Here is a 24,843-nt window from a genome sequence, read left to right as displayed (position 1 = left end):
AATGCAGTGAAAGCTGCTAGTGTCGATGCTTAGCATACAGCAGGGGATAGCATCACAGCAAGCAGTCTGGAGATACACCCTGAAGGGCAAATGACTGACTAAATACTGTTTTATCAAGAGTTTGCTTCACATAGCATACAGCACAAGCAAGCTAGTCACCGCATCGGTACATTTCTAAAGGTGGTTTACTGGCCTGTATTTAAACACACAGCAAACATTCTTTCCTCCAAAGTACGCTTTGTTGTGTTCAGGCTAAGCTTGTTGAGAAGCATAAGGTTTGGACGTAATTCAAGTTTCTTATCTTAGTTTGTACAAACTGTTAGCTGACTTTTGTTTAGCTTGCTAATGTTGCATGCTACATAACAAGCAATCAACCATTGCAATGCAATTTAGCAGGCCAGTGGAGTAGATTCAGTTTTGGGCTCATGCAGGTTTCTCACGGAGTAGCTCGTGATTTAGTTTATCTCACCAAACACCTCATGCGAATACCCTTTTTCTGCCTCCTCCTGCTTTCTGTCATCACTTTCCCCAATCACAATTCAGCTGTCGCAGTTAAATCATTTTCTGTTTAAGCTGCAAGATGAATGACCTGCTGATTTCAAACTTGTCATACCTGTGAAACTGAACAGTCAACCAACGTAAGTGAAACAAACCTACAGGGATACATTTACTTGTGTTTATTTAAAGTACCTCTCCAAATATATTTAAATTTAGCTAGCAATCATTGACATATCACAGTTTGGGAGTTTTGAGGGGAGTTAATTTGCAACCATAAATCTGCATTAGTCCCAGTCTCATGCTTTCTGCTGAATGTCTACATTACAGGTTGAATCGGGGGCTACATGTGAGTGTGACGGATCTGGGTTAAACGAACAGCATGCCTGCAGCTTTGATGCTGCAGCTGGTAATGCTTACAGTTTCTAACCCATCACATTTAAACGCAAAGGTCTTTTTTTTTCAGAGACCATGACAATCAGAATTCCAAACTACAAGCCAAATGCCATAAAAATAAAACAACTCAACAGACTCACTTCACTGTGCTCCCACAATGAGGGGCTGTTCTTTGGCACGCACGTTAATCCACCCTGGCTTCAAAAAAGTGAATCAACACTTTACTTTTGCAACTCTAATTATCTAAAATAACATTGGCCCATTTTCCAGTTTAATCGTCAAGACTGAGCAGCTAACAGTTCACTTCATAAAGATTTTCCAACATGCTGTCATTTTATGACGCTTAATAGTCAGGCCACATTTCCTACAGAAGACCTGACCCTCACCTGCCCCCAATGTGTGATATCAGCGGGAGTGCCGGCTTAATAACAGAGGGTAGTTTAGCCCTCTCCTTCTCAAAATAAAGGTGAGATGTGGACAACTTCATTATAGTGTCTGCTGCAGGCAGGGAAAGCCCTGCAGATTAGAGGATCTGCCATGTTGGCCAAACAGACTTAACCACTGTCTGTTGGGAAGGGGCTGAAGGTTGGAGGTGAGCGAGGAAATGAAAAAGCACAAGATTTCTATGTGATTAGATAAATGCCTCTGTAATGCGAGAGAAAGCACAATACACAGTGAAACTTGCAGGTGTGGACAATTTATGGGACTAGCTGCTGGAGAAATTGTCTCATATGTCACAGGTTAGATCAGACAGGATGCGTAAAGTATGACTGAGGGGCTATATGCTCGTTTAACGTAAAGTGTAGTATGGAGTATAGGGAATGTTTATCTGAGAGGATCCTGGAAGTTAAAGATTGTTTGTACATGTCACTCTTGAGTGACATGTACAAACACAAAAACCATAATTTTAAAGTCCACAACTTTAAAATTTAAATCCACTTCAGACGAGTACAGTCAAAGCAATGTTGTGGGTGAACTGAGACATTGTGGAAAAATTGTATTGTTACTTGTTCTAGAGAAATATGCAATATGAATAAATCTGCTCCAAAGGACCATCTGCCAAGTTTAGCTGCAGTAATATTTAGAGCACCAAAACTTTAATATTTATATGTGAAGGACTCACTTCTCATGGAGCAAGTCAGGTTTGTTTTTTGAGGACGATGAAGGGGATGCAAATACAAATACTTAAAATGTGAAAAGTGGAGCAAGCATCTTTGGCCACATTGTTACAAAAATAAACTTTTTAATGGATACTTAGCTTTTCTTAAAATGAAACTATGATGTCAGACTGATAACTGACCCAGATTTAGCATCACCTATCAAATGCATATATATTTGTTTAAAAAATATCCTAAAATCTATAAATCGAAGCCTTTACCATTCCCTGTACCGTTCCACATTCTTCTATTTGACCAGATGTATTGCAGTCTGTCCTTGTGTTTGTTTTCTCGACCTTTTCACTCCTCGTTTTTTCCTCATCAAATCTCCTCCGTCTACACTGCGTCCATTTACCTCACTTCCCATTTCCCCGACTATTCCCCCCTGCATCTCCCCTTCCTGTGGATGTCCCTGCTCAGTAATAAGCTCCTCTCATGTATGACCTCTCCTGTCATTCCCACCACTGGAATCCTCCTTCTCTAATCTCTGCATTACTTTTACATTAATCCCACACTCGGCCGTTGGAGCTCATGTGACACATTGCCATCATAAACCGCTGCTCGAACTGGAATGAATTGGTGTGATGAGGTAAAGCTGACTTAAAATGCTTAAGGCTACCACAGGATTCACCTGTAGGCTGTTGCTTTTCTTTTTCTTCTCCATCCTTAAGTCCCCCAATTTTCCCTCTCAACGCCCCAACTCCTTCAGTGCATTTTCACTCACTCCTGGCCTTCAGCTCACACTCCAAGCCTACTTCCTGTTCCCATGTCTTCCCCAAATCTTCTCAGTCTTCCTCCATCTCCTCTCATCCCTTTCCCCTTGCATTTTCTGCCTCTCTTCATCCACTACCTCCCAGCACCTCCATCCTTCTCCCTCTCCCCTTTGGGCCGCAGTGGGACTGTTGGACTCACGCAGCCCCATGCTGAGCTCCTCCAGAGCCAAGCCAGAACAAAGAGCCCATTGAGCCGAGCAGAGACATAATGTGGGCCGCCTCTGACAGCACCGAAGATGAAGTCATGAGGTCGCCAAACAGTTAATAACGACGGCCCCATCCTCCAGCTGCACCAAATGTGCATGTACAGTTTTGGTGCCGCTGAGAAAAGTGAGAGAAAACGAGGGTGTCTGCAAGTACGCATGACTGAGTTTCCACAGTCTGCAACGCGTGTGTACATATCTTAGAGCATGTGGACGGACAAAAAGCTTTTAAGGGCATAATGAGATACTCCATGACACCCAAAAATGTGCTCAATCACTGCGTAAATACCACAGAGGAGAGACAAAACCATCAGAGAATTGCACTTTTAGTTTTGGCCTCGCTCCAGCTGCAATGCAGAACACCCACCCCACCACCACCACCACAACCACCTCCCCCCCTTCTTCCTCATTGGAGTCTGTCTGGCGCAAAGTCTGACATGAGACACATCTCCCCGGGACCGGAGCTGTCGCTGCAAGGCCCACACTCTGAACATCATTAGACTCACAGCTCCAGGTGAGATCATGCAGGGTAGCAAAGACTGGAAGATCCAAGTGTATTTGTGTCTGTGCAAAAGCACGCATGCTGGAGATCTGGTTCAAGCATTCATCTCCATGCCACTGAATGACCGTGGCCTATTAAAATGCCTTTACAGGACCACTTGCTTGTCAAGAGGCCTCCGGGCTGAGTTGTGCGCGGGATAGGGGAGGGAGGCAGAGCGGGCGGGAGGCGGGAATGGTGAAAGACAGCTATGCAATTGATTAACATTAGAAGGACTTGCTCAAGTTCAAATTGCACGACCTCCTCTGCTGTAAGCTACAGACGTTTGTTTCCCCGCAAGTAGAAAGCTTCTTTCAAACCCTGTCTGTGCTACACATCTGAGTTCAATTCTCCGCATGCCCTCACTCTGAAAATCAATTCCTCCTCCTCTCCTCTGCTCTTTTCCTCCAGGTCTGCGAACAGACCAGGGCGAAGGGATTACACTGTCCCTCCCCAGATCCGAGCAAGACAACAAATGGTTCTTATCAACTGACACCCCCTCTGCCGTCCAGAAAGAAAAGGCAGAAAAACTGGCCAAGCCGCTTCAGCACGGATGTGTTCTCTGGGTTCTGTCTGCCAATCGTGGCAACTCTTTTCACACTTAAAGCCTGAGCTATTTACCAGAGCCCTGGGAGAATACGTGCACAGCACCGGAGGGTGGGAAGAACTGAGGGGAGAGAGTTGCTGCTTCTCAACCTCTGCTTCTAATCAATCACCAGAAATCACTGCCATGGTTTATGGCCTTTGATCCTAGCTCCTCTTTCGCACTGGAAGGGAGAGAGTTGGGCAGAGAAAGGGGAGGGAAAGCACAGGGAAGGGTGAGAGTCAAGGCCCAGAGGGTGTAGAGGTCAGGGGAGAGAGATTAGGGAGTACAGAGCCTTTTGCGCTCTCAAATCTGAAAGCATGTCTTGATTTAATCCAGTGAGTTTAGAGCGCAGAGCAGCAAATGGCCTGGAAATATCTTTCATGCAAAAAGCTAATTATAAAAGGCAGTAAGTACCTCACAAAGGTAAAGAATATAAAATATATTTAAAAAAAACTGACTCTAGCTCTTTGTGCACATAACATATGATTTCACAACTCTATAATATATTAATAATTTTATATTTTTTGGCTTATTTATGTATTTATTTTGCAGAAAACAAAGAATCCACAGGTTATTCATAAGCCAACTAGCTGGTATTATTTCTGAAAATGTTTCACTGTGCATAATAAATACATCTTTGTAAATAAAATCAAACTATACAGACAATATCGAAGCCTATTTTTCTTTTATATAAAATCCAACCCTGGTGGCAAGGCCACTAGTTGCCCCTTCATCCAAAGAGAAGAGAGCAAACAAACCAAACAGAGAAAAACACGCCACAATAAATCCTCCCGGTCGGGTCGTGACACTCCTGCTTTGTTCCTCCTGGCAGGTGGGAGGCCACTGATGCCTCCCGACAAATGGGCAGAATGGTAGAATAATCAACTACTGTTTCCCCACTTTATTGGTTTATGGGTTTACGGGTTTACGAGGCCGCCGGCCTCGCACTCTGAGGGGAGCAGCAGGAGCCAGCAGGACCTTAGATACAGCAGATTGAAGCTGGTCAATACGCACCAATCCTCTCTCATGAGACAAGCTGATCTGTCATTAAACGGCTGGTCATTGGTTTAGACTTGCATGACCTTTGACCCCTGGGCCTTTCTGGTAAAAATGACCTCGGGTTTGTTTTTGTTTTTTTAAGGAGCCGCTGTGACACGAACTCTAACAACATATTAAAAATCTAAGACTTGAGATGTATGCATGCCATGAATTCGAAATCATTTAACTACAATTTGTTTTAGTATCTAAAGATACACACACATAAAAAAATACCCCACAGAATTCAGCATCATTGCTGAAAGACAACATTAACGTTAAAAACAATACTGAGATTTTTAACAAAAGCTGAGATTGCCAAACTTACTCGAAGATAAGGAAAAGGGGTAACCTTATCTAATACGGTTTGCAGACTTCCTGGTTTAGACTATTGCTGTGCATTCACTCAGTTTCCTTTGCAAATCGGTAAAAACATGTGGCTTATTCAGAGATGCTTCTATTGATTATCATTTCCTGTTTTTGTTTTTTGCCCTGTCTCTTGTCTTTGTGGTGGATCTCAGCAGTTGCTATATTAAGTCCAGTGTTGTTGTAACAGCTGGCTAGCACAAAAAGAAGATCTACATTGTAATTAAGTTGATTTTTGTTCTATCTACAACAAGTAGCACTAAGTGGAAAAAAAAAAAGAAGATGCAATTCCACTACAGCTAAATTGTGGTGGCACCACTGCAGTGTTCAGAAGTCTTGAGGCGGCGGCTTATATGCATCCTCCAGCAGTGAGGGAGCAGCGAAGCCCCAGCAGGCAGATCTGGGCAGGCAGAAGTGTGCCAGACGAGAGAGGCCAGGCAACGCTGGAGTGGGTTGGGCTGCTGAGGTTCCCCTCCGCCCTGAGTAGCAGCGAGGCTAAGCTAATCCTGCGCCTCAGGCCCCTGTGAGGTGGCTCTGCCAAAGTCTGTCCTCCTGCTGCTGCAGGAAATTGCCTTCAGTGCAGAAGTCCATGAAATGGCTATGGCTCACCAGTGAAGGCAAAGCACATCCGCCTCGTGTGCACATGGTGATTTTACAATTCTACAGGTAGCTTCAATATTTATCTTTGAAAGCTCATAATGTACTATCATAAAAGAGCATGCTATGGTTACATTTTGTCACCTTCTATGTATACCTTCTAATTCTAACACAATGTGTTTTTATAATAATAATAATAATGGATACTTTATTGATCCCCATGGGGAAATTACTTGTTTTTCTCTGCATTTGACCCATTCACTCAGTGAAGCAGTGGGCAGCCCACTAAGCAGGCGCCCGGGGAGCAGTGTGTAGGGACGGTACCTTGCTCAGGGGTACCTCAGGGTAGCCGTTAAGTGGATTTGAACCGCCGACCTTCCGATCATGGGGCGACCACTTTACCTACTGAGCTATCCCTGCATAATGCATAATGCATTTCTATGTATTATGCATGTAGCATACAGCGGTCGTTTGACACTTAAAGCCACTTTTCCTGTGTGGGGCTGCATGTCAGGGTCTATAACGCCTCCTCCATTGTGCTGTTTGACCCACGGGCCAGGCAGCGCTCCCATGAGGTCCCTTATCCCTCCATCAGTTCTTTCTCATTAGCTCCCACAGGCAGAGCCCCCAGCAGGATAACATGAAGAGGCCCCTGCCTTCCTCTTTGGTCCCCATAAAAAAAACATATAGCACAAATACAGATGACACAGATCACCTTTTAGGAAAAGAAAAAAAAACAACAGTTCAAGAAAACAGCACTTAAAATATTTAAGGAATCAATCCTCCCGTTAGATCTCCTCATTATGCTGAGTCATCTGATAACAGTTATAGTCAGGCTGTGTTTGAGTGTTCCTATTAAATTTATGCATTCATGAATAACTTTCCTTTATGGTAGGTATTGTTCTTTTTGTGTGTGTGTGTGAGTTTGTGTGTGTGTGTGTGTGTGTGGGGGGGGGGGGGGGGGGGATAAGCAGCAGGGACAAAAAAGTGGAAAGCAGAGGTGACAGCATGAGGAGGGAGGAGGAGGGGGAGGAGATGGGGCAGGACACAGTGGAGAAACAGTTGATTATGAGTCCCATCAAGTGATCAATGATTTCATTAATAAGACGGATCATGCGGCTGTCATAGCTGTGACAAGGGCTGAGGGATGATCCGCTCCCAGTGCTCCATTTCAAGCCTCCCTCCCTCCCTGTCCTTCCAATATTGCCTCCCTCTGCCAACGACAAGGGAACGCCAAGGAAAGAAAAAAAAGGGGGGCTGGGTGTTCGTGGGGATGGAGGGAGGAGGGGGTTAGTCATGAGGGAGGGAGCAAATGGAGAGGGGGGAGAAGAGGGAGGAAGAAAAGTGAAAATCCATTTTGAAACCCATTTTCAATTAGGGGTCCACAAGCTGTTATCACAGGTGTCCCAGAATGGGGGCCCGTAAGTGAAAATGTCTCCTATCCGTTTCTGAAATGAAACCTTATCTGGGAGGCACAAAGATGGCGGGGACAGCGTATCTGTAAATTACTTTCCATCCCTGCTGTTAACGGGAACTTTATTTCTGTCAGATGACATTCCCCTCTATTTACTGTTGATCATTTAAATGGCTGCCTAAAAAGAAGGAGGCCCCTCACTCTTCCTCTATCACCCCCCCTCCTCACCCATCTCTCTGTATCATTCAACCTTGTCTGCCCATCTCAAGATTTTTTTCCTTTTTTTTCAGTGTAGTCAAGTGCTCCTTTTCTTCTTTAAACACTTTAGCCACGCTCTCCATTTGCTTGGGGATTTCTGCAGTAACCTACACGAAAGCCTAACATTTGTTGCCCTTTAAGGCTTAACTTGTTTGCCTTCTGAGACCCTCACTCTCTCACCCTTTTAAGCACGCCCATTAAAGCATCCCAACTCGCCCACTTAATAACATGCTTTGCAGAGGCTCTGCAGTCGAAGCGGCGTTCACTGACAATCTTCTAAACTGAGCCCGCTTTTTCAATTCCCATCCTATTATTTACACTCGCTCCCTCTCCTTCCCTGGATCGGCAGCACTCATATCATAAACGTCCAACCAACCAGAAACTTTTACTATTCTTTTTCTCCTTTGCAAATAACCAGTCCTTTAGCTCCCCCACCCTGTTATTTATTTTATTTTTTTTATTAGCAAATTATCCCATGACGACAGGATTTATCCAACCAAGGAGCATGGACATCTTTTTTTTAATCGTAGGACCTAACAAAAGAATCAAGGGACTTTGTGGTCCACCTGCCTGCTGAATGATGAGGATTGGCAGGGAGAGACACCCCCACCCCCCACCCCCCTTCATCCCCACCCCCCCTCATCTCCAAACCCCTCCTAAAGAGCACCAATCACAGCATTGTTGTGGCACAGTCGGCTCTTTTGAGCTGTCACTGCTAAAAGGAGGGGACACAGAGATGAATGGTACACAGGATGAAGCCACCATTTAGCTAACCATGTGGGAACGCTCTACCAAGACTCAATAATTACTCCGGGGCCTGTTCATCCCGGACAAACCCAACTATGGAGAAGAGAGCAAAGGAGCAAGGAATGCTTAAGTTGGGAATTATCGCTGCAGTGCACACGAAGGGAGGATTTTGCAGCTTAAGGTTATCATCACTAATAAGCTCTGATCAGATCAATACCCGTTTCCGAGCTGATTCACGGTCACAGAAGACGTCTGTGCTTCCTGGTAGCAGAGATATCTTTGGAAACATGCGCACTAACCAGTCCACCTGCCCTCCCTAATTGTTTTCCACTTTTCACAACTTATCATAGCACGCTATTGCCAGGCACTCCGTGGGGGTTTCTGCTGTGCTGAGATCAGGGGCCGCTACTCTGCCTGACGGGGGGAAATATTTTGCCGGCCCTTCATAAGATGAACCAGTCACTGGGGTTCCACAGCTGCTCACAATTACCTTTTGTTTGGATGGATGCATTGGGGCAGGGGCTACGAGGGTTAAAGTTGAGGCGAGTGTAGGGTTACACCTGATAAGAGGTTATGAGTTCTGGGGCCGAATGGGGAATGTGCTGTAATTATAACCACACAAAGAATGTGTAAGCTATCTTATGATTCAAAGAGAGAGATTGAGATCTAAAAGGGACCTTTCTCTACAGATAAGTATCATCCCTCCCCTCGTCAAGTGAGTTATGGGACTACTGTATTTTAGGGAGTGCAAAGTCGTAGCACGCCCTGTGACGTGGCAAACGGGAGATTTTTAAGACAAAGCTTGCGCCGTTTAGAGCTGTAATTATCAGCACATTACTAAGAAAAATCCACAATCACGGTTCCAAATTACAGCCATGCTTTTTCCGTAGTAAACTTTTTCTTACTGTCCCTTTAATGAATGAAACAGAGCCAGCCATCTGGGAATGAGTAAGAGTGAGAGTGTTCCCAAGATGCTTCAGGATGCATTAGCTTACCTACTTCCTGTGATAACTTCCATATGGAGAGCAAGTCACAGCGACTTATTTACCCCTTCCTAGACTGTTTGTCTTCCGTTCACACTTGGAATGATCATGTTTGACATCAGCAGAATGAAGAGGAAGTCACAAAACACTCTATCAGGCCACCAGCTCTGCCTCCGAGAGTCAAATCTCCATACCCCCAAAAACCTTCCAAATCCTCTCACTGCTAATGAGCGCAGCTGCAGCTTAGGCCATGGTGATCTCAGCTCCAATTTTGTTATGACTTTCATTTGAACAAAAGAAAAAGTCTAATATTTCTACTCCAAGGCTCAGAACTGGGAATGAAAGGCTGAATGACGACAAGCTTAATTAAGCGCAAGCTCCGTGCAGCTTTTAATAGCAAGTGTTAAAGACATTGCTAAGTAAACATGTCAAAGTTGCTACCAGTGAGCATTGTATTTGACTCACTGTTAGCCATGAAAATAAAGAAAGAGTTATGTCAAAAAAACAGTGGGTGTCTAAATCTTTAGATGGTCGTTTAAGTCCTATAATACTCGTTGGACTGCCGGTTAGTTCAGTGGCCCTACAGCTCGAACATGTTGAGTGATGGTCGCTGATACATATAGACTGTAGATAGAAGATGGATGTAGACACCATCACGTCACCCTTTGTGGACTTTATTGTGACCTTGCAGCAGTCATTGTTGTGATTTCATGGACCAATATGTCATCGTATGTCTTTGTTATTAGCTAGTACAAGCTAGCTTGTTAGCAAAGTGCATCCATTGCCTGAAAGGATGCATCACACAGAAACAGATACCTGCTAACTAATGCTAAGTTAGATACAAATAAAATACATGCATAAAAACTGGAACACTGACTACTTTGTTGGCCTGTTAGTACAAGTAGCTTCATTTATGACTAGCAGACAGGTAGCGGTTACATAGTGGCCTAGCGGGAAAGTGGTAAAGAAATCAAATATGGGAGTGAAAACAAAAGTCATCCAAAGGTTTTGCACCGTCAAAGGCAGCTGCGGGTGCCTTTGGTTTCAGACTATAATACTGGACCTTTTTTTCTACGAAGGTTTGAACTTTGAGAGTATTTAAACAAGAGAGAAAAGCGTGAAAATGTTCATGCCTGTCTGAGAAAAGTTTATAAAGTGTGTAGTGAGGGGTTTTACAGCCTTAAAACATCATTCCTGTAGCACTTCACTTCCTGCGGCGCATGCATTGTAATGTAAATTTTGCTGACAAGTCTGCAAAGTCATAAAAAACAGACATCTTCACAGACCCTCATGCTAACTATCTGATGATGAAATGTACATCATGCAGACCCAAGTGGATCCTATTGGATCCTAGTGAACTTGTGGATGCGGAAAGCATAATCCCAGTATAAGTATTCAAAATGTTAGGCCGTGACACAATTAGAACCAAACCCAACGCTTGCAGTACCTTTTGATACAAACATTCAGAGGTTCTTGTTTCTTTAAGTGTAGTGTATGTAATGAGGCTGCCTGTCAGCAGCAGTCCATTTTAAGTATATGCACTGCCACACTATGCCTATGACTTAAATGACTTCTTAATAAGGAAGTTTATATTTAAGTTCATCAATCATTTTGGGGTTGTTTGTTTTGTTTTTTTACCTTTACCGGGGCATCAAATTTATTATTGAGAACCAAATTTCTCTTTTCCCAAGTACATATCCATATTTCTGCTGTAAAACCCGGTCTTGTAAGTCTAAGACAACTGTAAACCAGTTACAGTTTGGAGCTGGTGGCTATTTTTGGAACTGCAGGCTTTGGCACTTAATTTTTCAGCCAGGAAGTGACATATTGTAACCAAACTCACAGAGGTCTGAAATTCATCTGACCAAAAAATGCTGAATAACAAAAGCTTTTGTGACTCCAGCAAAATAAAACATGAAAATGGATAGGAAATTTTCATTCAGTAGTATGTTCATGCACACATTAGGATAGCATTTGTTATCTGATCTGGTTAACCTGAATGCACTTTTTATTTTCAGTCGTCCCAGCTGAAAAAACAACACCTTAATATAAGTTGTGTGCATTGCATTCCTTCAATTGTGGACTTTTATTACTCAAAGAGTAATCTGACTAATGGGGCGGCTTGTGGCTATATTACGAAAGATCAAAAGGTTATTGGCATAAATTACTGCAGCTCAGTTAGAGGTGACTTGTACCGTTTGAGGTGGTGCTGGAGGCCACTGCTTTCTCACTGATGTCACTTCGTGCTAATGAGCCCTTGGTAGCCACGATGGTCTCCACCCTCTTCTTCTTCTCAGCTGCTGAACTGGCCTGGGACTGGGTTTCCATGACGATTGTTCATTCCTCAAGACCTCATGGAGACGGGATAACTAATGGAGAAAAAACAGAAGATAAACCCGGTGAATGCAAAGATTAAGTTTATATTTAGAAGATTAATAAGTTAGCAATAAGTTTACTTTTTCTAATGTTATCTGTAGAATGCTTCAGAAATAGACTGTGAACCCTGTGAGGAAAACTTCAGATCCAGTCCTCCCTTTTCATGGTGCCCAGAGCACACTGAGGGTCAATCCAGGAGCTCACACTGATTTATTTTAACTCAAACCTGCTGGGCTCTGATCTGCTTGTCAGGGGCCTGATTTCCTTCCTCGCTAACTGCGGTTAAATATCCAAAACCAAAATTTAGTGCGACTGTTTTCAGCTGTCACGCTAAACTTCTGACATCTTGTCAAAAACACAACAACTCTATAAACAGAGTGCGGCAGGACATCCCGACTAGGTTTTATATCTCAGAATAGAAGTAAAGGCAGCTTGTGGATATACTGATAATCCCACTCTAGCAGTCTTTCCAAAGAGAAAGGAGAAACCTTAAGGGGATACCACAGAGAGAGAAACATTCACAGTCCTGAAAAAACAAGGGTTGTTTGAAGGCCCTTTTGGGAATATCATGGTGCCGGGCAATTTTTCTTTCAAAGAATAAAGGTGGTTCAAGTTAATACTGTCTGTGGGTTTAGAAGGGGTTCAGCCAACAGTCTAGCAGACATGCTGCTCAGTTCAGCACCTCAGAGGCTGTCTACAAGCTCAACTGTATCTAGGTCATGGAGGTCTCTGATTATGGAGACAACATGGTGATACACCACAACCACTCATTTACACAAAGTATAGGACAGTTTCATTTGGTCCGTTACAAAGCCTTTACTTAGACCCCGTAATTCTTGGATAATTACTGGAAATATTTAGTCTGACTGATTTTCTTTACAATAAAGAGCAGCTAATTACCCAACTGTACTATTTAATTGTCCTCCTCTCTGTAAACACGCATGGATACAAAGGCAGTAAAGTCAGCTGTGATGCAAAGAGAGTAGTGCTGCTCAAAGAAAGAGGGGGGCGAGCTGATTTTTACCAACTCCCCAAGGAAGGAAGGCAAGGGGGAAGTGGTGAGGGGTAAACTTCAGACAAACACTGTGCGCTTTGTTTGTTTTTTTCCCCACCCCCTGAAAAACCAGAGTCTGTCATCCATTCTGACCCGACAACAACATCTGTAAGCAATTGCTGCCTTACAAAAAAAAAGGAGAGGAAAAAAAACACAATGCAATTACACCACTACCAATCAAAACAGAATTAAACAAGAGCTTGTCCTCTAATCACTCCCACATGAATACATGCGTAGCCGTCATCTCCAACCAAAGACATTTTTGTCCTACTTGAACTGATATCATCTCAAATCACTGCTGCATGTGTTTGATAGAGTGAATGCTTTCATTTCTGGGGTGGGGGTTAAGCAGCCTGAGCGAGTTATAATCATTAGAGCGTGTGCAATACATGTACAGTGCTATGACAAGGTATGTTCCTCTTTCCTGATTTCTTAGTTCTTTGCATATTCGTCACACTTATGTGTTTCAGATCGTCAAGCAACGTTTTATATTAAGTAACTTAAGTAAAAATTCAGGTTTTAGATGATGATGATTTTATCCAAACCAAACTGGCTCTGTGTGAAAAAGTAATTGCCCCCTAAACCTAATAACTGGTTGTGCCACCCTTGGCAGCAAGAACTGCAATCAAGAATTACGTTAACTGGCAATGAGTCTTTCACATTACCGTGGAGTAATTTTGGTCCGCTGTTCTTTGTAGAATTGTTTTAATCAGCCACATTAGAGGGTTTTGAGCATGAACAGCTGGTTTTGAGGTTGTGCCAAAGGATCTCAATCTGATTTAACTCAAACTCTCCTGAGGTCACTCCAAAAACTTCACTTTGTTCTGTTTTTTTTGTTTGTTTTTTGTGATATTCAGAGGTGGACTAATCTAAATGCTCTTGAGCTTTCGAGACACAAACTGCTGGCCGGATATTCTCCGGGAGCAGAATCCATGTTTCCATCAATTACAGGAAGTCCTGAAGCAGCACCAGGCCATCACACTACCACCACCATGTTTGATTGTTGGTGTGATAATATTTTTTATTAAATGCTGTGTTAGTTTGATCCCAAATGGAGTGGAATCAAAACCTTCCAACGAGTTCAGCGTTCGTCTTGTCATTCCACAGAACATTTTCCCACATTTTTCTTGGAAATCATCAAGATGTTTTTGGCAGACTTCGTGTTTGTTTTTGTCAGCAGTGGTTGTTTCTCTGGAATCTCCCATGGATGCCATTTTTCCCCCAGTTTCTTTCTTATTGAATCATGAACTTTGACCTTAACTGAGAGACGTGAGGCCTGCAGTTTGTTAGATGTTGTTCTTGGTTCTTTTGTGACCTCCTGGTTGAGTCATCGATATTAAATTTTGGTAGGTTTCACCATTGTTTCAAGTTTTCTTCATTTGTGAAGTATACTTGAGAGCCATGATGTTATGATTTTTGAGATCTTTTAAACAACTTTACTTTCTCACACAGGTTCTGTTTAAATGAGTTCTTGATCAACAGGTGTGGGGTTAATCAGGTCTGAGACTGGCTAGTGAATTTGAAGTCTTTCTTTCTAAAAAATGTGGTTAATCTCACTTAATTCATGATTTAACAAAGTGAGATAATTACTTTTTCACATAAGCTCAGGTAGGTTTGGACAGAAAAAACAGTATTTTGTATTTACTCAGGTTATCTTCGTCGAATATAAAATTTGTTTGTTGATCTGAAACATTTAAGTGTGAGAACTGTGCAAAAGACATCAGGAAGGGGCAAGTACTTTTTCGTGGCACTGTGCATTCATATTAAGTTCGTGGGTGCCACTCGTTCACTTCATCAGCATAAAGTCAAACAAGAGCACGGTGAGAGAAAACTTCACCATTGCCCCGGTGAAACTGTCATTACATCATCTGTACAGCTGAACTTGGGTAAAATCAGTGAAGGAGAAAAGAACAAGAGGAGTCCTGAGCTCCCGACATGCTCGTGTGCCTAGCTCACATAAACATGTGTGTATTCCTATCACACCCCAGGTGAGTCAGACCAAAGCAAATGAGCTGAAAGTGCAGTAAATATGAGGTTCTGGATTGGGGATCATACCAGAAGGGGGGTGGCTGAGGAGAAAGCGGGGCATTCCACTGGTCGGGCAAATATTCACAAGTCCAAGCCACTGAAGCGTGTCTGACGGGCCTTTTGTGCTCCACAAGGCAGGCCACAGTTCCAAAGCAGCAATTAAAAGCAGGACCTTTTCACCCATAATCCCTCTGACCTGGACGCCCACACCCAGTCGTGCAGATGTTGCTGTCTGTGCCCTCGTTTTTCGTGCTTGCTCATTTTTACCCCATCCACAAACACTCAAAATCATACCCTCACATAGACACATCAGTCTATGTTTAGAGAAAATTTACAGCTTTTTTTTCCCTTAACGTAAAATGTCAAAAGAAGTTTTAATTTGCCATTTGGCCCTTTGACCCCCTCGCAAGAAATCACGTTGCTACATTTACACTGTGCATCACAGAGATAATCACCTGTACGTGGACTTTCTTACAGCCCCACAGTTGTCTCCACAGATCCCTGGCACATACAGAATGACTCACAAGTAGGCGCTGGATGCCGTTGTTAGTCAGAATAAATCTTAATTTCACATTAATGTTTCTGCCATTGAAATGTCCTACACCCAATTAGAAAAACGAGGGTGTATCATTATTTGCGTTCAACTGTAATCCCTCCGCACAGAAAGGGAGGCGATTAAACAGGTTTAAAATGCCACAATTCAAAGTGTTCCCTCTGAAAAAAATGAAAAAAAAATCTTATTTTATAAGCACATTAAGCAAATCAATTTAACATAAATTATACGCTTCGGTGAAAAAGGCACTGAGTTGAAAGTCATCTGCAAATTGTACACATCAAAGTGAACACACTAAAATAAACTTTTGCCTTTGATAGAAAAAAAACTGTTTGCTTTCTTTCACGCAGGCTTAAACGAGCACTAATGCTATCAAAAAATCACCGCTGTTTGTTATTTAAAGCCTGCAACTTCACAAGTTTAATTTTATAAAGCTGCTTTAGGTGTACCTGCGTGCTCTCATCAGGAACACATTTGCAATTGCATGGCACACGCACTTACACATGCACGCACACAATCAAAAACTGGAGGACATTTATATATAAACTCTTGAAGTGTCTTCTTAGATTTGGCAACACCCCCCCCCCCCCCTCACAGACAGGGTACTGTATTTGTGTTCATTTCATTAGGGCGACTGTTCAGTGTCGAGGGCCCCCCGAGGGGGAGACTGGCAGCACCGCAGCATTCATCATCATTACATCAGCGACCACCGAGATCTGCTATCTTAGGCTTATCAACACTGCACAAACGCACCGCGGCGCAGCGAGTTAGAGGGGAGAGATGGGAGATGGAGACGATTGAGGGAGATTGTGAGCAAAAGTGGGATAAGGGAGAAAATGAATGGAGAAAGGGAGGAGTGTGAGACTGAGACTATACGTGCACGTGTGTACGGGTGTTCACGTATGCACGCATGCGTCCGTGTGCACCTCACTGCGCCCCTGCGTGCCTGCACATGTTTTCCTGCATGCACAATGTGTGTTTTGCACGTCGCGCAGCTATGCCAACAATATTAAAAGCTCCTTCACAGCTGGAACAACTAAAACACTGAGGGGCGAAGAAGAAGAGGGAGGAGGAGGAGTGTGAGCCCTTCGGCGAGATTAGCTGAATCTAGCAATAAAACAAAGTGTGCTTCCTATGGACTGCATGTGTTTGCATTGGATCAGGTCAGTGTGAGGGGATGAGATGCCTTAAGGAGACTGTAGAGGTTCTCGGTGGTGGTTAGAGGACCTGTAATGGGTTCAAAACCCCTACTGAGGAGGCGCAATAGCTTCACATGCTTAGGCCTCGTGTTCAATACTGCACTTTTACAGCATGCCCTTGGCCCTGAAGGGCAAAGGGGAAGGGGCTGGGGGGGATTTGGGGGCTGTGGCTCTCATTCACCAGCAAAAACTTAACATTGTGCCCAGATGGCACTAAGTCTGGCCTACAGCTGATGGGGACCAGACTCTCAAGTAAGGGCCATTTAGCAAGAATTAGTCACACTCTGACACACACACACACACACACACATATCCAATCCCAGATACACACATGCAAACTGGTTTAGTGCTTGATCTTCTCACCCTTTTTGTGCAGTGTGGCATGTCTGAGTCATTAAGTTTGTTAGTCATTTACACGTTACTGTGTCACGTGTGAGTTCAGCTTTTTCTAGTTACACTGCAAAGCTTTATTGAGACTACTTATGAATGACAATTTGATGTTTTTGTACATTTTAAACATACTGATGTTCATGATTTATCTTTATATTAAAGATACGTGGTCTTAAAAGCATCCCATCAGCAAAAAAACAGCTTTCTACCACAAGTGTATTGCACAACAATTAGAAAATGGAAAGCCTGTTTCAAATGAAGACTGATTTTATTTGTATTTTATTTCCAAGGACAAACAGTGCAACAACACAGAGCATCAGTAGCTTTCACCACAGTTAATAAGATTATCCTCGCATGCGTCTTGGTCCCTCAGACCTCTCCATTTAAGATGCTTTGGAGGGCTGGTGAGGGACCTTGTGTGTTGCACAGCAGAATGAGCCGAGCGCATCTTACATTCCTGGGTAACAAACCCACACGATGTAATCACGACGCTTACACGACGCCTCTTTTGCGCTCGCTACCCAGTAGATAAGGGGCAAATAAAGCGAGCGCCACAATGGAAGCCTTGCTCCTTTTCCCCACAGCCCCATGCTTATTAGATTGTTTATTTATATATTTTTGACTTTGCATTTGTTCACGAACCACTTGTTTCAGGGCAAGTGGGGCTGTGACAACTGAGACAATGGATAATACGGGCAGCTTTGATGCTGCGGTGGCCCAGTTATGCAGTATCGGTTTCCCTTGTTCCTACTTTATCCATTTTCTTCCCATGCTAAAACACAGAGCCTTTGTTTGATCAGACACTTTTTCTGATTCTTAAGGAGAAGGAAAAGATGCTTGTTCAGCCGATTACTGAAGCCTTTCGCAGACAATGCAAACTAATACTTCAGCAAAATATCCCAAAGGTCCTTGAAAAGAAGAGAAAATGCTAGACTTGTTTTTTTTTTTACTGCACACCTTATTTTTTATCTAAAGTTTTCAAACTAATTGTTGCCAACTGCAGCAGCCCGCTACACTCTTAGCTAAGTTTTCCATTCAATTAGCCCGTGCACATGGCAGATATTTTAAAGCACAGGAGAACGGGCCTCCAAACTGCAGCGTGAACAGCTCTGTGTCTGTGGAGGCATTCTTCATACATGTCATTAAAAGGCACTCTACGCTATGCCACAACCAGAGACGCAAGAACAGCATCCTTCGCTGTGCTTTCACAGCAAAAAAAAAAAAAAGTAAATGTTAAACAGCGGCTGTATGTAACCCATGTGTATGTGAACACGGCACGGGAGGAAAAGAGGAAATGTTTCGAGTAGATTTGACAGTATGCGAGACCGGCTGTGTAACAGTATGTATGGACGTGGATGCATATGTTTCTCTACATCCCTTTCAATATGCAAGCGCAATCACTGTGTGTAGAACATGAGCAAGAGAGGGGGGGTGCCCAAGGGAGGGGATGAGTGGAGGAAGTGAAATTCCTCCTCACACACATCTTTCTCTCTGCCTCTGTGCTCAGAGGAGGATCAAGCAGATGGAGGGTCCTGTGTAAGTGGAGTGGCAGCACGTATGATTTTGACAGTAGATCTTCCACTTAGCCCAGGGGACTGTAGAATACACTCCTCTTATCCTCTGCACCCCAGACAGAAGTCAAACCAGCGCTGTTTGCAGCAGCTGAACTACCGAGTGCAATCCGATGGCTGTACAGCTACAGGTTAGAGTGTTATTGTGAAGCTGTCCTGCCCACTCGGACTTGAATTTCCTCCTCTTTTCAGTTCAGTTTTCCTCCTTTCTCATTTTGCTCGCACTCCCTTTCTTTCCCTCCCTCCTTGCTTTCCTTCATTCCACTGTGTCATTGGAATAAGTGTTGAAGTGGAATGAGTCAGTGCCGCAATGTGATTAATGACGTGCTCTGGCGTCTCCGGGGCCGAACGCTAAAAACAGCCAGGGGGCAGCGTGATAATGCACAATAATAAAGCCAGCAGACAATCAGCCAGGCAAAGCAAGGCCTATTAGCTAGCCCCATCAGGACGGCTAAGTGAGAAATTAGCCCTTCCCAAGCTTCGCCGCAATTCATCAATTGCCGCGCCTGAATCCCCCCTCAAGAAGTCATAATGTTTACTTAAAGACTGGCCTCGATGCCCCAGCGGCGAGCTTTATTGGCTCTTATTAATTCCCGCCCTGGCCCTCGCGGCCATGCCATTTAAACCGAATTAAAGGGGTGAAAATTGGACGAGATGAAGTTGTCTTGGTGTTGGGCTCTCGTATGATAAAGCCGGACGTTAACGGAGGAAGACTTGGAAAAAAAAAATAAGGAGGGAGGGAGAGAGGGAGGGCAAACAAATCGGCATGTAAAGGAATGCTGAATGAGGCTGTCCAGAAATGTGCCACAGTCAGTCAAAGGAATGCATGGAGAAAAGGAGGAGCACTGCTTTAATGCTAGACTTCCTGTGTAGATGGGAAGTGATCCAAAAGGGTAGCACTGAGTCACATATTCCACAGATGGAGAAAATTATTAGGATTTTTTTTGTTTGTTTGCTTGTTTGTGGCTTTGCATTTATCTTCCATCACAAGTCATTAAAAAATACCTTAAAATAGGGTCAGCACTTCAACCTTAATTCAACATGTCAGTAATAGACAGGAAAAAAGAGGCGAGGGAATGAACTCACATGTGCAGGCTTAAACTAGCAGGACTCTTAAGCACGCTACCTTTGTCATTACTGATTACACCATAGTTGAGAATATCTTATTTAAAAAAACCATGCATGCTAAATCTGTGAGTCTAGATCCTTAAAAGTTTGCATTTCGGACTCCTTATCAGACAGGATGAGCAATATGAGGAGTCCTCCTGATTTTTAAAAACTTTCCCAAACTTTACACACTACCCGAGTAATTAATACATCCTAAAAAAATTAATAAATAAATAACCAGTGTAGTCTCTATTGTCATATATTTCTCTGACAGTTGCTGCTTGCAAAGTTTCCACCTCAGTTTTTTAAGTGCAGTTGCACTGAGCCCTGCGTTGCCGTAAGTGCAAGTATACAAGTTAAGAGTCTCATCTATGCGAGCTGTGAGTCTGTGTTGCTGGATCGGCGGCAGGTGAGGGTGTTCTATAGAGCAGTGTGGAGTGTACCGCAGCGGAGGTGTGAGATCAAAGACAGCTGAAGCTCAGAGGGAGTCCCAAAGACTTCTAGCTCCCTGACGGCTCTCCCCACGGCAGCGTCGGGAGACAACTCTCTCCCTTCACTTTCATATCAGCCACAGATTCCCCACCACCACCACCACTACCTCTCCCTGCACGGGCTCATAGGCTCCACACATGCACACACACACACACACACACACATACACACACACACACACACACACACACACACACACACACACACACACACACACACACACAGGCAGTCTCCGAGGATTTGCTAGTGCTGCCAAACCTGTATCCCACCACCTACAGCAACACTCCTACACACGGAAGCGCGCACGCACACTGCTGCGCGCCAGAAACCCGTGCATCAAAAACACACAGGATTTTGAAACACCGAGTTCGGAAGAAACTCTCAGCCCAGTGAGAAAGACTCACGCAACTCAAATACCAAGGCAATATCACACGGCACGACGCCGGGATGAGATGCCTTAACCTAACAGTACTGCCGAGTGTTCGTGGAAATAAAACTTCCCATAAACTCCAAAGAGAGCAGGCACAAAATGGCCCCCTGAAAATCCCCAGCATAGAAACCGAGGAACAAGACTTGTCGTTAGACAGACAGCCCCCCCCCCCCCCCGCCGCCTGCCAACTTGATTGTGAAGAAGCCAAACATCTGGGTGTATTTACTTCATTCAGCTGTTAGCAACCCCACCTCAAATAAATCTGGGAGCTATAACGCCATTTCTCAGGACAGCTCCTAAACAAACACACTCGGCTCGCTCACCGCCGCATGTTCGAGCGTCTCCAGCAGCCCGGCAAACGCAGGCAAATACATTTGCGAGGAGGAGGAGGAGGCCTTAATTGGAGCGTTTGACGGGCGCCTGGGGTTAATTGGGAAGCATGGAGAGCAGCTGGCTCCACCGTGGAAGTTGAGACAGGGATAATAAGTTCACCCTTTGCAGGAGAGACAGTTGGTGATGAATCAGATCAGAGGAACAGTGTACTGTAATCATCCTCACATCTCCCCTCCTCCACCTTGCACTACTGACAAGCAGAGACAACCTGGCTCCCAGCTACGCAATCTGGCACCTATCACACAGGACTGGCAGTCGCAAGGAGATCACCCAGCAATGCTTCACACACACACACCCGCGTGCCCGCACACACACACCTACTCTAACCCGGGGTTCATTCAGCTAATCACTCACACACACAATAATTCTTACCTCTAGGACACGGAACCTAGTTTATCACTTCACCGGTCGATGTATGTAAATCTCTGCAACAATGTGTGTACTAATGGCTTATTACCCTGCGTTAGCTGGTTTGCATTGATCTCTATGCCAGAGGGAGATGGAGAAACTAGAGCAGTTCGCTGCTCATATGTACCAAGCAGGACTATAATCACATTCCAGCTTGTTTCAATAAAAGACAAACATTAACATAAAGCATCTCAAAAAACACGCTAAATAAAAAAAACCTTCACCCCATCAGTGTGTGCAAGAAAAAAGGGATGGGGAAAAAACTTTCCTGGATTACAGGGTAATCAGGGCCATATGGGATGGTTCTGGGTAACTTTGTGTGTTGCTCTGAAGTGCACGACTTGTGTTTGTCTTTGCACATTATGACTTTCTGAATAAGAAAACTTTTTTGTTTTTTACAGAGGATGAAAATGCTCAGCGATTGCACATAAAGAAAAAGAAAGTAGCAGCAGCAGCAGATAAAGGGTTTAGCTTTAACACCAAACTCAGTTCCTTCGGCTGGGAGGGTGGCTGAGGGAGCATTTGGAGCTGAAGGAAGCCCAGGTAGAGTCATAGGCAGTAATGGGAGGAGACAGGGACTTAGGGCGCCACACAAAAGCCAGGCTTTATAAATAATTCCAAAAGCTAACAGGATCCCTTGTATGTGTGAATCTGTGAAATACATTCACACGTGAATGCACACACACCCACAGACACACACACACACACAAACACTGCCACCAGGGGGAATAGGTTATTCACACCGCTCCACTGGGGCTGTTGAGCGTCTGACCTGTCTGGATTGGTAAATTTGACCAAATCTTTTTTGCATAGATGATGCAAAGAAGAAAATAAGTCAGGGAATAGAAAAACAGAAAGGCCCATTTTTCCAAGTCAAACACACACACACACATTTACACACTCACTCATAATGCAGGGCAGCAAAGCACACCGGAGACCTGTCTTGTAAATCTCTTTGTGAAAGCAGCTTTGGGGAGTAGACAGGGGCTTACATACTGAACCCTGAGGTAGAGCTACAGACTCCACTCCCTCTAACCCCCCCACGGTCTTTCTCCCTCTCCCACACACATACTCTGAGCTCCCATGTTCTCTTTTCCTCACTTTCCATCTACCCCACATTTCCTCCACTTTTCTTGCCCTTCTTTCACCTTTTTCACTTGTTCCCTCCCTCCTTCCCTCCCACCGTTCTTCCTTCTCCCCTCTCTCCTCCCCTCTGTCCGACTCGGGCTCCAGAGCGCTGGTCCTTAGCCCCCGCAGGCTCCCGTGGCGTTGCAGTGACTAATGTCCTGCCTTTGCTCAGACAATGAGTTTGAGACTGAGCCGGGAAAGTGTTGAGGAGGGGAAAAAGACTCTTGCACCTTTGACAAATGGAACCCTTCGCACTCCCATGCCCACTGAGGGAGCTTTTACAATGTTGCGCTCCACGCTCCACGTCCTCCAAGGGACGACTGCGACCCACAAAGCCGCATCTGGGGGAACATAATGAATTCTTTGGGAAGTCTAACCTGGCTTTCTTCATGAATAAGATATATTTCCAAAGCATGTCGACCCCTCTTAATAAAAACACCAGTCTGGCAGGAATAGCCAAAGCCGTTTTAGGGCCCCATGTACACGTTAATATTTCTGTTTCTCGATAAATTTTCTCAGGCCTGCTTCTTTCCAGGCCTGTCACTGCAAGGCCAGCCCAACAAATTCCCTGGAAAGTAGAGAGGCCACAGTGACAAACTGTCATTAAAAACGGCTCGAGTCCATCTCTTTCAAGGAACTCAAACTCTTGCTCGCTCCCTCCTTTTCTCCACGCACCCTACCCCCCATGCAAAACTGAAAGGAACCGGGCTTTGTCTGAGGAGCAAAGGAGAGAGGAATCCCCCCCCCCACCCCTCTTCTCTACAACCCTACCTCCCCTCCCAGAACCCTGTTCCTCACTCCCTGCGGAGTATTGTTAAAACACAGCCCCCTCTCTTTCCGTGGCCCGGGCTCTTAAAACAGCGTGCTTTGCATGAGAAAAAACGATTAGTCTTCAAATGCTGCGCTGTCAAAGGAGGGCTCTTTCAGGTTCGGGTAGAAATTTGCTCAGATAGTAGAGTTCCCCTTTTGTTTTTCCAAGATGAGGCATTATTAGAGCCAGAGTCTGTTAGCATTCATTACTGAAAAGAACACACTAAAGGGGTTTATTTGGGATACCCGCCCCACACGCCCCTCCTTTTCCAACTTGCCCCAAGTCCACGGCAGACGGAAACGAAGGCGGCAGAGCGGGTAAAGAGGTACTCATCTAAAACATGTTTGGAGAGCAAAGAGAATGTCTGGGCCTGCTCTTCTTTCAGGTATTAACCTTGGGATTTATATGTGACATCCAAACAACAGACACCCCCTTGACCTCCACTCGGGGACTCACCAAAGCTCGGCGATAACTCCCACTGAAAGACAACTACAAGCAGCACGGGGCTGCAAACACACAGCGCGAGCATCGTTGCATGACAACACATAACTTAATTACTGCTGTGAGTGCAGGTGTTTTGTGCAACAAAATGCACTACACAGGGCTCAGTTTAAACAGTTATGGCAGAGGGAAAAAAATTAGTGCCCAAACTGATGCCTCGGTGCAGCCTAGCCCCACACGTCAAGAAGCAGCGGTACGTGACGGATCATTGTTCACAGCAAGCGGCCAGTTCATCTGTCTCCCAATCGCCACCCTTGACAGGAAAGCACAGACCCCCTCACGGATGCCACAACCGGCTCCCATCAAAGCTGACACAATGCCACATCTGCACTAAGAAAGAGCCCCCACCAAACCCGCCACCGCCCCGGAGCCCCAGGAAACTGTCTCTTTAGGCGCACAAACTTTACACACAAACAAATGGGCCCCCGGACTAAAAGCACTTCAACTCTCGCTGCTACACTTCACACGGCGGACTTAAAGACATTTTTACAGCAGCTACAGCAAACAGAGGAGGAGATGAGCGGCAGTCACACGCAGGCGTGACCTGTCCGCTTCTCTTCCAAAGTGTGCGAGAAAAGAAAACACCAGTCACGAGCTGGCACACCACTGGATCCTCGCACACAAGCCCGCGTTTCTGCCGCAATAAAATTTACCGTCTCCTACAGCAGGCTTTATGTCGAGCTGTCAAACACAGCTTCATCTACCGTAAATCCGAACCACTTGATTCAAATTTATGTGAATGTTTCCCCACCCCCACCATTTTTTTTTATTGCCGTTTTCTTCACCTCACTCTGGGAGGCAAATTGTCAGGTGCAAATGGACTTTCCAAAGGACGAAAGCTATAGCAAAAAAAA

At 44.6% G+C, this 24,843-nt stretch overlaps 1 protein-coding gene across 1 annotated transcript in view; it reads right to left on the bottom strand.

Moving 5' to 3' along the window:
• gli3 (GLI family zinc finger 3) overlaps nt 1-24,843 on the bottom strand; it is a 97,855-nt gene that overhangs the window by 68,663 nt on the left and 4,349 nt on the right. The window contains exon 2 of the mRNA XM_085419033.1: nt 11,744-11,917. Within this exon, the coding sequence (XP_085275159.1) occupies nt 11,744-11,876 (133 nt within the window). The 5' untranslated portion in view covers nt 11,877-11,917. The remainder of the gene's footprint in view (nt 1-11,743; nt 11,918-24,843) is intronic.

The sequence above is a fragment of the Rhamphochromis longiceps genome, linkage group LG9 (genome assembly GCF_057381845.1).
Source record: "Rhamphochromis longiceps isolate RC_006_pf linkage group LG9, R_longiceps_female_GT1.1, whole genome shotgun sequence".
NCBI classification, from domain to species: Eukaryota; Metazoa; Chordata; class Actinopteri; order Cichliformes; family Cichlidae; genus Rhamphochromis; species Rhamphochromis longiceps.
Note: the sequence above shows the minus strand (reverse complement) of the source record. Positions and strands in the feature narration are given on the sequence as shown.